This window comes from Vigna unguiculata, chromosome 10 (assembly GCF_004118075.2).
Source record: "Vigna unguiculata cultivar IT97K-499-35 chromosome 10, ASM411807v1, whole genome shotgun sequence".
Taxonomy (NCBI): Eukaryota; Viridiplantae; Streptophyta; class Magnoliopsida; order Fabales; family Fabaceae; genus Vigna; species Vigna unguiculata.
In genome coordinates this window covers 161,910-176,469 of record NC_040288.1, presented here as the reverse complement: position 1 = coordinate 176,469, position 14,560 = coordinate 161,910, and the positions used below count along the sequence as shown (strand labels likewise).

At 29.2% G+C, this 14,560-nt stretch overlaps 2 protein-coding genes across 2 annotated transcripts; both read left to right on the top strand.

Moving 5' to 3' along the window:
* The first annotated feature begins 4,019 nt into the window (after positions 1-4,019).
* LOC114167628 (ribonuclease 1-like) lies at positions 4,020-5,509 on the top strand. The gene is made up of 2 exons (XM_028052740.1): positions 4,020-4,281; positions 5,038-5,509. The coding sequence occupies exons 1-2, from the start codon at positions 4,042-4,044 to the stop codon at positions 5,455-5,457; spliced, it is 660 nt and encodes a 219-aa protein (XP_027908541.1). The 5' UTR covers positions 4,020-4,041; the 3' UTR covers positions 5,458-5,509.
* Positions 5,510-10,060: 4,551 nt separating this feature from the next.
* On the top strand, positions 10,061-14,210 carry LOC114165923 (putative zinc transporter At3g08650). Its single transcript, XM_028050548.1, has 5 exons — positions 10,061-10,828; positions 11,296-11,580; positions 11,894-12,022; positions 12,637-12,734; positions 13,078-14,210. The coding sequence occupies exons 1-5, from the start codon at positions 10,385-10,387 to the stop codon at positions 13,889-13,891; spliced, it is 1,770 nt and encodes a 589-aa protein (XP_027906349.1). The 5' UTR covers positions 10,061-10,384; the 3' UTR covers positions 13,892-14,210.
* The last annotated feature ends 350 nt before the right edge of the window (positions 14,211-14,560 follow it).

Genomic DNA, 14,560 nt, shown 5'->3' with positions numbered 1-14,560 from the left:
GATCGTCCCAAAAATGAAAGAACTTTATATGTAAGTTCCGTTATTGAAGCGGTAAAGAAACACACTCAGCATGACCCTCAGATAAAATGTTATACACATGCAAAACTAAGGGTTCTTGCTCTTTATGAAATAAGGGTTTGTTTAACGACCGACGGAAGGTCATACAGAGATTGTCCTGATCCTCATGGTACTTGTGGTACTACCCATTTATTGTACCCGAAATGATGTATCAATTCATGCACCCAACATATTTAATAAATATACATTTTCGCTCGAACAAATGGTAAGAATGCAATGATTTGCAGAGATGAATTTCAAAAAAATATCATGTTCGCATTACATGATTTCAAAGGAAAAACTACAATGGATTTGCAAATTATTTGTAAAATCTCATTCACTCTATTTTGCAAAGATCTGAAATAATTTATAAGCATTTTACTTATATACCCTTCTTTTATATATATATATATATATATATATATATATATATATATATATATATATATAAATATATATATATATATATATATAATAAATTAATAATAATAAGTAATATATATATAATACTTAACAATATACTTAATAATAATTAGTAATCTATTAATTATTAAAATATATATTATGATTAATAATATATTTACTGATATATATAATAATTTTTTTATTACTATGTATAATATTTATAAATAATAAAAATAGGTATAATAATTATTAAAAGTAATAAAATTTTTGTTAAAATTAATATTTTTATTCAATAATTGTTTATTTTTATTTTTGTCATTGATGTTTTAATATATGTATTAAATTAATATATATATATATATATATATATATATATATATATTAATTAATAATAATTAAAATATTGTTAAAAATGAATAATATATATAATTATTATTATTTATTATTAATATTTATCTGTATAAATATTGTTAAATATTAATATTTTTAATTCATCTAATAATTATTTAATTTCATTTTTATTAGTAAGGATAATTTAGTAATCTTCAAATTTTATCTATTAAAATATTTTTTTAATCTATCACATCACTCAAATCACTCACTAATTTTCACAAAATTTATCTTAAAATTTACCCACTTTACCCTCTAAATCCACTCAAAAAAACACACATATTATTCTACTCATATCCACTCAAATCCATCTTTACACTCTCCTCCAATTCCATTCCATCTTTTCATGTGAACACACCCTTATAGATCAATTTTAAATACATAAACACACATTGATGATATAGTAATAGTTTTTCTTGATAATAAAATTAAGTAATTATTATATTGCGGTGAAATATAAAATTACGATATATTTTTAATTTTTAATCAATAATAAAATTATAATTTTATAATTATATCATTTTGAATTAAAATAATAAAATTATAATTATTAAATGTTTAATATAAGATTTTTTTTTCTCTCCGAAACAACTACATGTTGGAAATATATAAATAAAAGTTAAAAAAGTGTTATGTTGTAATCATTATAAATGTGACATAATTATCTAAGAGACACAAAATGGAGGAAAAAGAGAAAAAACACTTTTACTCTCATTTTAGTGACTATAATTATTAAAAGAAATTAGACATTTATTATCTTAATTACTTATTTATTTTACAACTATCTTGTGAGTATCTTTCACATTATTTATTTATTTGTTATTATTACATTACAAAAATATATAATTTTTCTGGAGGTTTATAATCGCGATAACCATAATTCCTAGTAAAAAATATACATAATAGGAATTTTATAATTTCAAGTATAAGGGTTTTTAAACAAACCTCATTAAAATTATTCTCACCTTTTTTTTCTCTTTTTTATAATTTTTGAAAGGTTTTTTTTTTCTGTCTTTCTCTTTCTCCATTTCTCGTGTGTTACCTCTCTGGCTGAAAGAGAGTTATCAAGGAAGAAGAAGCAAGATTTTAAATAAGAAGGAAGAAGAAAATATGTTATATGAATTTTAATATAATTGATTAAAAAATTTAATTATTCTACTTTTCAAGGTAAAAATTATGAAATCAAGGATCATTAATTATACCTTAACTAGTACTCTAAAGACACTTGTTTGCATTCTCATAAATTATATTTGAGAAAGACTATTTATTACAAATTTAATGTGTGTGGAAAAGTTAAATTGGATTCTTTATTGAATTTTGGTATTATCCTTGTACATGCCTTCAAAATATTCAAAAATACTTCTTTTATATTTTAAATTATATTAATAAGAATTTTAATATACTAATATTTATTTATTTTAATACTTAACAATGAATAACAAGAGTTATAAACTGGTTTAGTGGTAAGGTTAGTTAGGAGAGTGAGAAAGATTATAGATCACTAAATTGGTAACTAAAATCGTTTATATTATTTATTAGTTTCTAAATTAGTCAGTTAAATTAGCTACCAAAGGAATTGGTCTCTAAATCAGTCTCTAAACATATTTTTCGTCATTCAAATTGGTTATTATTTAAGAGTTTTCTTGTAGTGTTTTCTTTCTGATTAAATTAAAAAAAATAACATTTTTTATGAGAAAATGGAGAATTAATAGGTAGATAAAGTATCTAGAAAAACTCTATTATTATGTAGTGGCTGATGTTTGTGGTAGCACGGGGCCATGGCCCCTAGAAAATTTTGAATTTTTTTTATGTATTAGGTATTTTAAATTTTTTTTATATTGTAGATATTAGGTAATATATTATAAATTGATGATGATTAAATCAAATATTTTATTTCTTTTATAAACATAATAACTAATGTTAATAAATAATAAAATATAAAATCAAACATAATAAAGAATAAAAAAAATTATCAAGATGTTTTTATTATTATTTTTCATTATGGCTTGAGTTTCTTATAAATTGTTTTCATTTCTCATTCTCACATGTTTCCTTTTGTTTTTGAACAGAAAAATATCTATTTTTTTGCTCTTATTTCTCTTCGTTCTCTTTCATTCTCGAGGAGGAAAAGGAGCTAATGCATCTTTTTTATATTAATTTTTATTTTATGAATATAGAAGTAAAAGTATTGTACAGTGTGTTTTTTAATAACCAGATTTTACTTGTGGTTCCATTGTATGACTTTAGTTTCTCACGAGTTGTTCTCATCTCTCATTCTCATCTATTTTCTTTTGTTTCTGAAGAGAGAAAAAAATCTATTATTTTTGGTCTCATATCTCAATTGTTGTCTTTTATTATCGAAGAGATAAAGAAGAAGGTAATTCTCTCTTATATCACATGATAGTGAAATATTAGTTTAATAATTTATTTAATAAGCTTGGACATTAATTTTTTAATTTTATGAACATAGAAGAAAAAGTATTGTAATGTGTGTTTCTTATAACTGGATTTTAAGTGTGGTTTGATTATCATCGAATTTTCTTTTGATATTTACGTCTCTCATTTTTTTATTAGATTATGACAAATTATTTTTTAGTCTTTTTTTAAATAGGTATATTGATGAAGAATAAAAAAATAAATTCATTTTTTGAAAGTGATAAAAGGAAAACTACCCATGAAGATGAAAACAAGACAAATTCAACTTTTTCATATATTCATTTTTAGTCTTATTTATTTTTTAGTTATCGTTATACTAATTATGTATTCATTTTGATTGTATTAGTGACAATAATAAAATGTATAAATTTTGGATGTATTATTTTGGCTCCCTTAACAATGTTGGTCAAGATCCACCACTGCTATTATCATTATTTAGAATTTTTCTAGCACTTTTTAAAAGTAGATTTAACTAGCCTTGGATTAATAAAGTTTTAAAATGAACGTGATTAACGAACTTAGACGTTGAACATTAACACTTTTTGTTTTATTTAGAATTTTTCTAGCACTTTTTAAAAGTAGATTTAACTAGCCTTGGATTAATAGTTTTAAAATGAATGTGATTAATGAACTTAGACGTTGAACATTAACTCTTTTTGTTTTCTTATAATCTCAGTTTCTATAAATATCCTTTAACTTCTCCACTTGCAAATCAAACTAGTTTAAGAGATTTGGTATTCACTTTAATATATCATGTCTATGCTTTTGGTTCTCTCTCTCTTTATTCTCTTAGAAGTACCAAAATCATGTATTGCTTTCGAATATTTTATCTTCCCTCAATCATGGCCAAAAGGATTTTGTGAGAAGCAAATTGTGGATAAACAAAACCGAACATGTCACCCAAAAATACCAAAGAAATTCATTATTCATGGACTATGGCCAGAACCAATATCTACTGATAGACCGATTGGTGCTGTTAATCTTACTGAGGAGGTGAGTATATCTCCTTTTGTTATGATGGTTATATATGAATTTGGAATCTTTGATACCTCGTTCTCAATATTTTTATATCTTTTCATTAAATTTTTATTATTTATGTATTTTTTATTAATTGGATGACATCACCTGTTATTATCTTGTTTTGAGACATTGTGTTTTCCTATCTACATATTAAAAATTTTGAAATTTTATTGTTAATAATGTTATATTAATCATAAAATCTCATCTTTATCCGCACGTAAAAGTAAGGAAGAAAAAAGATAAATAAAAGGGTTAAATATGTTTTAGTCTTTCAAGTTTTAGTGAAATTTGAAATTAGTCTTTTTTTTTCAAAATTTTTGACAAATTTAATCCTTCATCTTTAGAAATGCATGAATTTAGTCCTTTTAACCAAATTTTGTTAAGTTTATCTGATATTTCAAGCACATTTCATGATAACATTTGAATTGTTTACACCGTGTTAGACACATTTTCGCTTCAATGTTAACTCAAATATTTTCGTAAAACACATTTAAAATATTAAATAAACTTAACAAAATTTGGTTAAAATAATTAAATTCATGCATTTCTAAACTTTCAGGACTAAATTAGACTAAAGTTTCGAATATGAACTAATTTTAATTTTAAATTAAAGTTAAGGGATAAAAAACACATTTATCTCTGATAAAATAACATACACATCTCCTAATTAACAATGTATTATATTCTAATGTTTGCCTTGTTTTCTGATAAAAAAATGTATTTATTCAGGATATAAAAGCTGTGGAAAAAGAACTTGCTTTGGATTGGCCAAGTTTACTTGGGAGTAATTTTTTCTTTTGGGGTCGGGAGTGGTGGAATCATGGAGTATTTTCAGAGGAACAGTTCCCAAAACTGGAATATTTCAAACTGGCGATGGAAATTTATAAGAAAAACGACATGTTTGAGATTCTTAAAAAGGAAAAGATTGTCCCAAAAACGAAAGAACTTTATAATGTAAGTTTCGTTATTGAAGCAGTAAAGAAACACACCGAGCATGATCCTCAGATAAAATGTTATACACATGCAAAACTAAGGGTTCTTGCTCTTTATGAAATCAGGGTTTGTTTAACGGTCGATGGAATGTCATACAGAGATTGTCCCGATCCTCATGGTAATTGTGGTACAACCCATTTATTGTACCCGAAATGATGTATCAATTTATGCACCCATCATATTTAATAAATACACATTTTTGTTTTAATTTTTCTTTGTCTAAATGTTTTCTACTCTTATAGATCAATTTTAAATACATAAACACGCATTGATGATATAATAATAGTTTTTCTTGATAATAAAATTAAGTAATTATTATATTGCAGTGAAATATAAAATTACGATATATTTTTTATTTTTATTCAATAATAAAATTATAATTGTATAATCATATCATTTAAATTAAAATAATAAAATTATAATTGTCAAATGTTTAATATAAGATTTTTTTTTTCATACTACAAGTTTGAAGTATATAAATAAAAGTTAAAAAAGTGTCATGGTGTAATCATTATAAAAGTTTGACATAATTATATAAGAGTCACAAAATGGAGGAAAAAAGAGAAAAAACACTTTTAATCTCATTTTAGTGATATAAATGTGACATAATTATCTAAGACACAAAATGGAGGAAAAAGAGAAAAAACACTTTTAATCTCATTTTAGTGACTATAATTATTAAAGGAAATTAGACATTTATTATCTTAATTATTTATTTATTTTACAACTATCTTGTGAGTATCTTTCACATTATTTATTTATTTGTTATTATTACATTACAAAAATATATAATTTTTCTGGAGCTTTATAATCGGGATAACCATAATCTCTAGTAAAAAATATACATAATAGGAATTTTAGAATAAGGGTTTTTAAACAAACCTCATTAAAATTATTCTCACCTTTTTTTTATCTTTTTATAATTTTTGAAAGGTTTTCTTTTCTTTTTCTCTCTTTCTCTTTCTCCATTTCTCGTGTGTTACCTCTTTGGCTGAAAGAGAATTATCAAGGAAGAAGAAGCAAGATTTTAAATAAGAAGGAAGAGGAAAATCTGTTATATGAATTTATAATATAATTGATTAATAAATTTAATTATTCTAATTTTCAAGATAAAAATTATGAAATCAAGGATCATTAATTATACCTTAACCAGTACCCGAAAGACACTTGTTTGCATTCTCATAAATTATATTTAAGAAAGACTATTTATTATAAATTTAATTTGTGTGGAAAAGTTAAATTGGATTCTTCATTGAATTTTGGTATTATCCTTGTACATGCCTTCAAAATATTCAGAAATACTTCTTTTTATATTTTAAAATATATTAATAAGAATTTTAATATACTAATATTCATTTATTTAAATACTTAACAATGAATAACAAGAGTTATAAAGTGGTTTACCGGTAAGGTTAGTTAGGAGAGTTAGAAAGATTATAGGTCACTAAATTGCTAACTAAAATCGTTTCTATTATTTATTAGTTTCTAAATTAGTCAGTTAAATTAACTACCAAAGCAATTGGTTCTAAATCAGTCTCTAAACATATTTTTCATCATTCAAATTGGTCATTATTTAAGAGTTTTCTTGTAGTGTTTTCTTTCTGTATTGATTAAATTAAAAAATAACATTTTTTATGAGAAAATGGAGAATTAATAGGTAGATAAAGTATCTAGAAAAACTCTCCTATTATCTAGTGGCTGATGTTTGTGGTAGCAGGGGGCCATGGCCCCTAGAAAATTTTGAATTTTTTTTATGTATTAGGTATTTTAAATTTTTTTATATTATAGATATTAGGTAATATATTATAAATTGATGATGATTAAATCAAATATTTTATTTCTTTTATAAACATAATAACTAATGTTAATAAACAATAAAATATAAAATCAAACATAATAAAGAATAAAAAGATTTATCAAGATGTTTTAATTATTATTTTGCATTGTGGCTTGAGTTTCTTATAAATTGTTTTCATTTCTCATTCTCACATGTTTCCTTTTGTTTTTGAAGAGAAAAATATATTTTTTTTTGCTCTTATCCATTGTATGACTTGAGTTTCTCACGAGTTGTTCTCATCTCCCATTCTCACCTATTTTCTTCTGTTTCTGAAGAGAAAAAAAAATCGATTATTTTTGCTCTCATATCTCAATTGTTGTCTTCTATTATCGAAGAGATAAAGAAGAAGGTAATTCTCTCTTATATCACATGATAGTGAAATATTAGTTTAATAATCTATAACTATATATAAAGGGGATTCCCTCTTTTGTGTCCACATTTCATAATTCCAACTTTACCCTTTATAATTTAATTATTTATTAAATTTTTAAAAATTAACGGTTATTTTTATAAGTTTTTATAAAATTATTTACTTATCTCTTTTTTCTTTTTTTCTCTTACTATTCATCAATAGTTATTTTTCTCTTATTTTCTTCGTACATTTTATTTTATTTTTTATAAATATACTTTTATTTTGTTTATTAAATTAATAACATTACAATATCATCAATTCTTAATATAATTCAAAAAATGCGTACACACAGGCGCGATAGCGCCTGTGTTTACACTAGTTTATTTAATAAGCTTGTATATTAATTTTTTATTTTATGAACATATTGTAATGTGTGTTTTTTATAACTGGATTTTAAGTGTGATTTGATTATCATTGAATTTTCTTTTGGTATTTACGTCTCTCAGTTTTTTTATTAGATTATGACAAATTATTTTTTAGTCTTTTTTTTTTAAATAGGTATATTGATGAAGAATAAAAGAATAAATTCATTTTTTGAAAGTGATAAAAGGAAAACTACCCATGAAGATGAAAACAAGACAAATTCAATTTTTCCATATATTCATTTTTAGTTTTATTTATTTTTTAGTTATCGTTATACTAATTATGTATTCATTTTGATTGTATTAGTGACAATAATAAAATGTATAAATTTTGGACGTATTATTTTGACTCCCTCAACAATGTTGGTCAAGATCCACTACTACTATTATCATTATTTAGAATTTTTCTAGCACTTTTTAAAAGTAGATTTAACTAGCCTTGGATTAATAAAGTTTTAAAATGAATGTGATTAATGAACTTAAACGTTGAACATTAAGAGTCACAAAATGGAGGAAAAAGAGAAAAAACACTCTTAATCTTATTTTAGTGATTATAATTATTAAAGGAAATGAGACATTTATTATCTTAATTATTTATTTATTTTATAATTATTCTTGTGAATATATTTGACATTATTTATTTATTTGTTATTATTATATTACAAAAATATATAATTTTCTTTGCGGTTTATTATCGGGTAACCATATTCTCTAGTAAAAGTTATACGGAATTTTAGAATTTTAAGTATAAGGCATTTTTAAACAAATTTCATTAAAATTATTCTCACCTTATTTTTTTTCTCTTTTTATAATTTTTGAAAGGTTTTCTTTTCTTTTTCTTTCTTTCTCTTTCTCCATTTCTCGTATGTTACCTCTCTGGTTGGCAAGAGAATTATCAAAGAAAAATAAGCAAGATTGTATGTCTCATCTTCCTCATTTCATCATGGTGTTATCATTTTCATTTTCATTTATCTGATTTCATCACCTTGAAACAGTTCTGGCTCGTGCGTGCCCTACAAGAAAGTTTTTTTATTTCATTGTTCTCACTAAAATAAGGGCTCGTCGTGGTAAACTACGTACATAAGTGATGTCATCTTCCTAAACTGCGTACACATCTAATACACCCAAACCTCATACCCAAACATTCACATCTTCCTCTGGATGCCTTCTGATTCTATACCCTTTGATGGTTACTTTTGGTTGATATTTGCTGCCACGAGTGTTTACTCGACCCTCTGACTACAGGCCACCACCTATAGTCCACACATAGGAATAATCTTGTCACAGCCACAATCCGCAACACCAAGTGGAGTTCCCCAATACGAATCAGAGTCTGTATTTGTCCCAAGACTACCAAACTTATCGGCTTCTACTGAGGAGGACAATCTTCCGGAACCCATCCGTACGAGCCATGATCTTGCACACTCCACTGCACTTCGAAACCACCAAGCTACAACCTCGAGTGGCCACGTGTTACCCCAATACAAGCTACACTTGTAACTAGGCCCACAGTCAAGCATCGTCTCAAGACCTCCATCCAAAACTGTGTAGAATCCTCCACGCAATTCAACTCTGCACCCGAAATTACCTAGCGCAACACCCACGTCACTAGGCTAACTCGCATTCCAGACCGCCTGGTAGAACACTTGGTGGCGTCGAGCATCAGCCCACTGGATTTTGGTCCAGACCAAGTTCTACAACACACCGCCTGGCGGGACTACTTTAGTCGCTAAGCGCCAGCTCTCGGATTTTGCTCTAGAGTTCACTTTTTGGCCTATCTCCTGACGATTTACACTGTTCCGCTAAACACCACACCAATAACTGGTAATTTACTAATTTTTTTGGCATCCTAGAACATATTTACACAAAACACTCAATTCACGCAAAACATAGTAAATAATCTAGGAAAATATATTTCAATAAAAAGTATTTCACTTTTAGATATTTAAAATTTTCCTCAAGACACGTGTCGGAATATGTTTAATTAAAAATAGTTAACTATATTCTTATAATAATATAAAATATATAATAATAATAATAATAGTAACAACAATAATAATAACTATTATTATTAGTACAGTGAGATAAGAGATATTTGTAGGCACTAGGGTTTTGAATTGAGTCTTGTCGTTTTCTTTTGGTTTTGTTGTCATTCTCCGTTTTCCACACAGCAATAACCAATTACACATTATTTATATATTTCAATTTTGATTTCGCAGATAACTTTTTTGTTTTCGTTTTTGTTTTCGAAGATAGTTATTTGATATGATCATAGGATATCAAGTTTGGGGAAGTTCATGTCAACGAATTGCCCATTCCCATGGTTTTTAGTTTTTATCCAATAAATGTGAATATCTGCCTCATTCTTTCTGCATTTTTCTATTTCACCTCAATTATTTGGTATGGACAAGTAATTTGTGCAAAATTCGATTTGGGGCCTCTGGGTGGTTGGCAGGCATTTTCCAACACAACATGGCTCCTAATCCGCGGCCCAAGTTGGTTGTTCCATTGTTCATGTTACTGTTAATTCTTCTTTCCTTTGGTTGTTCCAATGCTGAATTGGAGCAAGAGTTCGGAGCTGCTCCTCATAAGAAGGTAATTGTTGGCACCGGTGTGGAGAATTCCCTCAAGTTAGAGGATATCAATGGCAAAAAAGGTGGAGGCAGTAGTAGAGTTTCGGTTTCCACGGTTGCATTGTTCACCTTAGCAATGGCAGCTGCCACTGGTTTAGGGGCTCTGCCCTTCTTCTTTGTGGAGCTTGATCCACAATGGGCAGGGTTGTGCAATGGAATGGCAGCTGGTGTAATGTTGGCTGCAAGCTTTGATCTCATACAGGAAGGTCAATATTATGGTGCTGGAAATTGGGTTGTCATTGGGATTCTAGCTGGTGGCATCTTTATTTGGTTATGTAAGAAGGTAGTTACCCTACCACTATCTTTCTTAACTGCTGCTTCTTTAGACAAACATTTATTTCTCTTGATCCTTGTTATGGTGAATTTGTAAACCATTTTTGATTTTGATTACCTATTTTACTCACTTGTGTGTGGTTCATACATAAGAAATGCCTTAATGGTGCAAGACGTGTTAGTAGTTAATGTACCACTGCTAAAAACCAATTTAAGTGGCTAAACTCTTAGGTAGTATGAATCATGTTCTGCTCTGGCTCATCCTTTACTGTTTTCTCGGGGTAGGAATAACTCAGACGTGAAATTTTCTTGTTTCTTGGAATTTCTATTCTGAAAACGTTTGCATGCCTTGTTAGAAGGCATCATTACCAATTTTAAGCGATCCTTGCACTTTAATGGATTTGATAAGATGGTTATTTTGTTGTTATATAGTTTTCATGGTCTGGATTGTGTCTCACATAACCTATTGTATTTCAGTTTCTTGAGCAATATGGGGAAGTAAGCATGTTGGATATAAAGGGTGCTGATGCAACTAAAGTTGTTCTTGTAATTGGAATAATGACTCTCCATTCTTTTGGGGAAGGATCTGGGGTTGGGGTCTCCTTTGCTGGCTCAAAGGGTTTCTCTCAAGGTTTATTGGTAACTTTGGCTATTGCTGTGCATAACATTCCAGAGGGATTGGCTGTGAGCATGGTGCTGGCATCAAGGGGTGTCTCTCCACAGAAATCTATGTTGTGGAGCGTTATTACATCCTTACCTCAGGTACATATTAATCTGGAGGTTAAGTCATTATTACATTGCGAAGGGGAAAATATTATGAACTTAGTCTTGACATCAATTTTGAAGAGTTTCTGTTCTGGAATCAATAACATAGCATGAGTGGATATTATACTGCTAAAAATAGCCTACAATATACTGTATAAAACTTTGGCGGTATGCTTTATTTGTTAAATTCAGCAGAAGGAACTTTATTCTGTTGGAAATAGTTGTTTCCAATTCTGCTATAGATTTTGAAAACTTGATTCTGACGTCTTTCGTCTTTGCCTTTTACCATCTCATGCATGTGTTAATGCAGCCAATTGTAGCCGTTCCTTCATTTATTTGTGCTGATGCATTTAGTAAATTACTGCCATTTTGTACGGGGTTCGCTGCTGGATGCATGATCTGGATGGTTGTTGCAGAAGTGCTTCCTGATGCATTCAAGGTAATGTATGTCTATTAAGGGTTTGTTTGGATTGAGAAAACGTTTTCTCTTTGGTTGAAGAAAACATTGTTTCAAAGTAAACATGCTGTTAATTTTTCTCAAAATTGGATCCTCTGTTCCTATCACTGTGCATGGTACTTTAATGAATTAAAGTTGATTTTATACAACTACTTCAATTTTTTTCCTTTGTATTTTACAAATGGTAAAGTAAGCAATAGCATCTTTAATTCGAACCTTCAAATTTAAAAATATATAGCAGTAATCTGGGGTCCCAATACCAAGTCTCCATTTGGAAATGATTTGCCCATTAGTGTGATCGTAAGGTACAATCATTGTTTATACTTTATGAAAACTTCTTCTGTGTGTGCTTTTTACAAGTGAAAGGTGCTCTTATGTATTCCCCCATACTAAAGGATTGGCTATCCTTCCAATCAGTAAGTTTGACTTGGAATTCGGAAACAATATAGTATGTTGGAAGAGGGTTGGCAGTTTGTTCATTCTTTTATCGTCTCATTACTTCCCTGGATTTGTGGGACTTCAACTATTTCGGCAACACCTATTTGCTGTATTTTGTTTTCAGATATATAATATCGTTCTCATACTTTGGTATACAGGAAGCCTCTGCTTCACAAGTTGCATCGGCTGCAACGCTTTCGGTAGCATTTATGGAAGCTCTAAGCACCCTTTTTCAGAATTTCAACCGTGACAACAAGTGAGTGTATGTTATTTTTAATCAGCCATGCAGTATTCGGTTACAAAATGCTAGTTGCTGCTTGCTAGAAGGCCAAAATTTTAATGAGTACTATCTAATCCAAATAACTAGCCTTTAATCTAGTTGAATTTGGTAAAATTTGGCGGTCTTTTCAAGTGTGTAGGCATTACTCGCTCAGTTTTATTACTTGGATGATACTAGTAAATCTCATTGCTCAAGTTGGTTGGTTTTATTGCACAATTTGAAAGATCAGAAATGTTGCTTCAGCTTTGAGTATTGGCTTGAAAACTTTTAGTATTCCCATCAACCAACTCACTTTTATCTTAATTTTTTTTTGTTACAGCTCTGAGGATGCTTCTGGCTTCTTTGTTTCATTACTTTTCGGCCTTGGCTCATTACTTGGTGGGATTATTCTGGTCGTATTTGCTCTTGCTCTTCGTCTTCGGCATACTATCCTGATGGGTATAGCATGTGGTATTGCCTTTGTTCTTGGTGCCTGGCGACCAGTGCAGCTTATTTTGTCTTCAAAATTAGGATTTGTTCCTGTTGTGTTACTCCTTGCAATGGGCGCTGCTTTAGTTCATTTTTCCAGCTCTGGTGTACTGAAGGTGGCAGCTCGCAAGAAAACCTCAGTCAATGACTTGCCTTCATTAACAGGTTTCTCTGTGAGTGTTCAAACCCTTCAATCATTTGTATCATGTGGCGCAGTTGCTCTACATGCTTTGGCTGAAGGACTTGCCCTTGGAGTAGCTGCACCAAAAGCTTATGGATTTGGTCGTCACATGGTCGTTCCAGTCTCTCTACATGGTCTCCCCCGAGGTGCTGCTGTTGCTAGCTGCATCTATGGTGCTACTGATAGTTGGCATGGTTCTCTTGCAACAGCTGCCATAATTGGATTTATGGGTCCAATATCAGCAATTGCATCTATTCTTGCTGGTATTGATTACAGTGGCCTTGATCACATAATGGTCCTGGCTTGTGGTGGAATAATTCTAAGTTTTGGAAATGTAGTTAAGAGAGCACTTAGCTTGGACAAGAAAAAAAGCTCATGTGGCCTCGTTATGGGAATCGCGTTTGCTACCTTATGCCTAACATTCACTAAATTAGTTTGCTTGCATACACCTTACTGCAATTCTGCACCAGAGGCTGTTAGATAAGAAGGTTGTGCTGCATTTCCTGCATCCTTACATCAGTGGTACATATGTTTCTATAGTTTGTTCTCCCAACACATGTTGCATAATATTGAAGAGTTCGGAGAAATTGTAAATAAAGCGAGACTAGATATTCTTTGGAGTGTAGGAAGAAATGTCCAAAAGAGAACTTGAGACAGATATACGGTGACACTTTCATACAAAACCTGTAACATAGAATGTATCATGCACCGTATATATTGCCTGGCCATGTAGAACTAATCAGATTCTTTTTCCTCATTTGGGCTGTTACAAATAGAACCCACGTTTTAATCTCTATCTTAAACTAGTATGTTGCGACATGCTTAGAGTTTCATCTGTATGTTTCCCTTGTGTTAAGGAAGTTCTATGGACTAATTGCACAGTATCTAAAACTTTCTTACCGACAAAGATTCCCCTATTAAAGTAACTAAAACAATTATTGAAATTAGTTAATCAGTTAATAAGTGAATTAGATTTCGTTGACTTGTACTTATCAAATCTCGCTCTATAATCTGATTGGGTGGCCACGGATCCTATCCGATGACAGAAAAGAGGTTTAGTTGCTGATTGGTTGCTGTAGTACCCTTAGCTTGCTTTAAATGTAACGTACGTCCACATCGGTACAAGTCCCACCAGCACGTGATGTGAGTTTAA

Excerpts from the sequence above, each read along its gene's own strand:
- LOC114167628 (XM_028052740.1), top strand. The coding sequence starts at position 4,042 with ATGTCTATGCTTTTGGTTCTCTCTCTCTTTATTCTCTTAGAAGTACCA. Across the intron at positions 4,282-5,037 it reads CTGTTAATCTTACTGAGGAG|GATATAAAAGCTGTGGAAAA; the intron begins GTGAGTATATCT and ends GTATTTATTCAG.
- LOC114165923 (XM_028050548.1), top strand. The coding sequence starts at position 10,385 with ATGGCTCCTAATCCGCGGCCCAAGTTGGTTGTTCCATTGTTCATGTTA. Across the intron at positions 11,581-11,893 it reads TTATTACATCCTTACCTCAG|CCAATTGTAGCCGTTCCTTC; the intron begins GTACATATTAAT and ends GTGTTAATGCAG. Across the intron at positions 12,735-13,077 it reads AATTTCAACCGTGACAACAA|CTCTGAGGATGCTTCTGGCT; the intron begins GTGAGTGTATGT and ends TTTTTGTTACAG.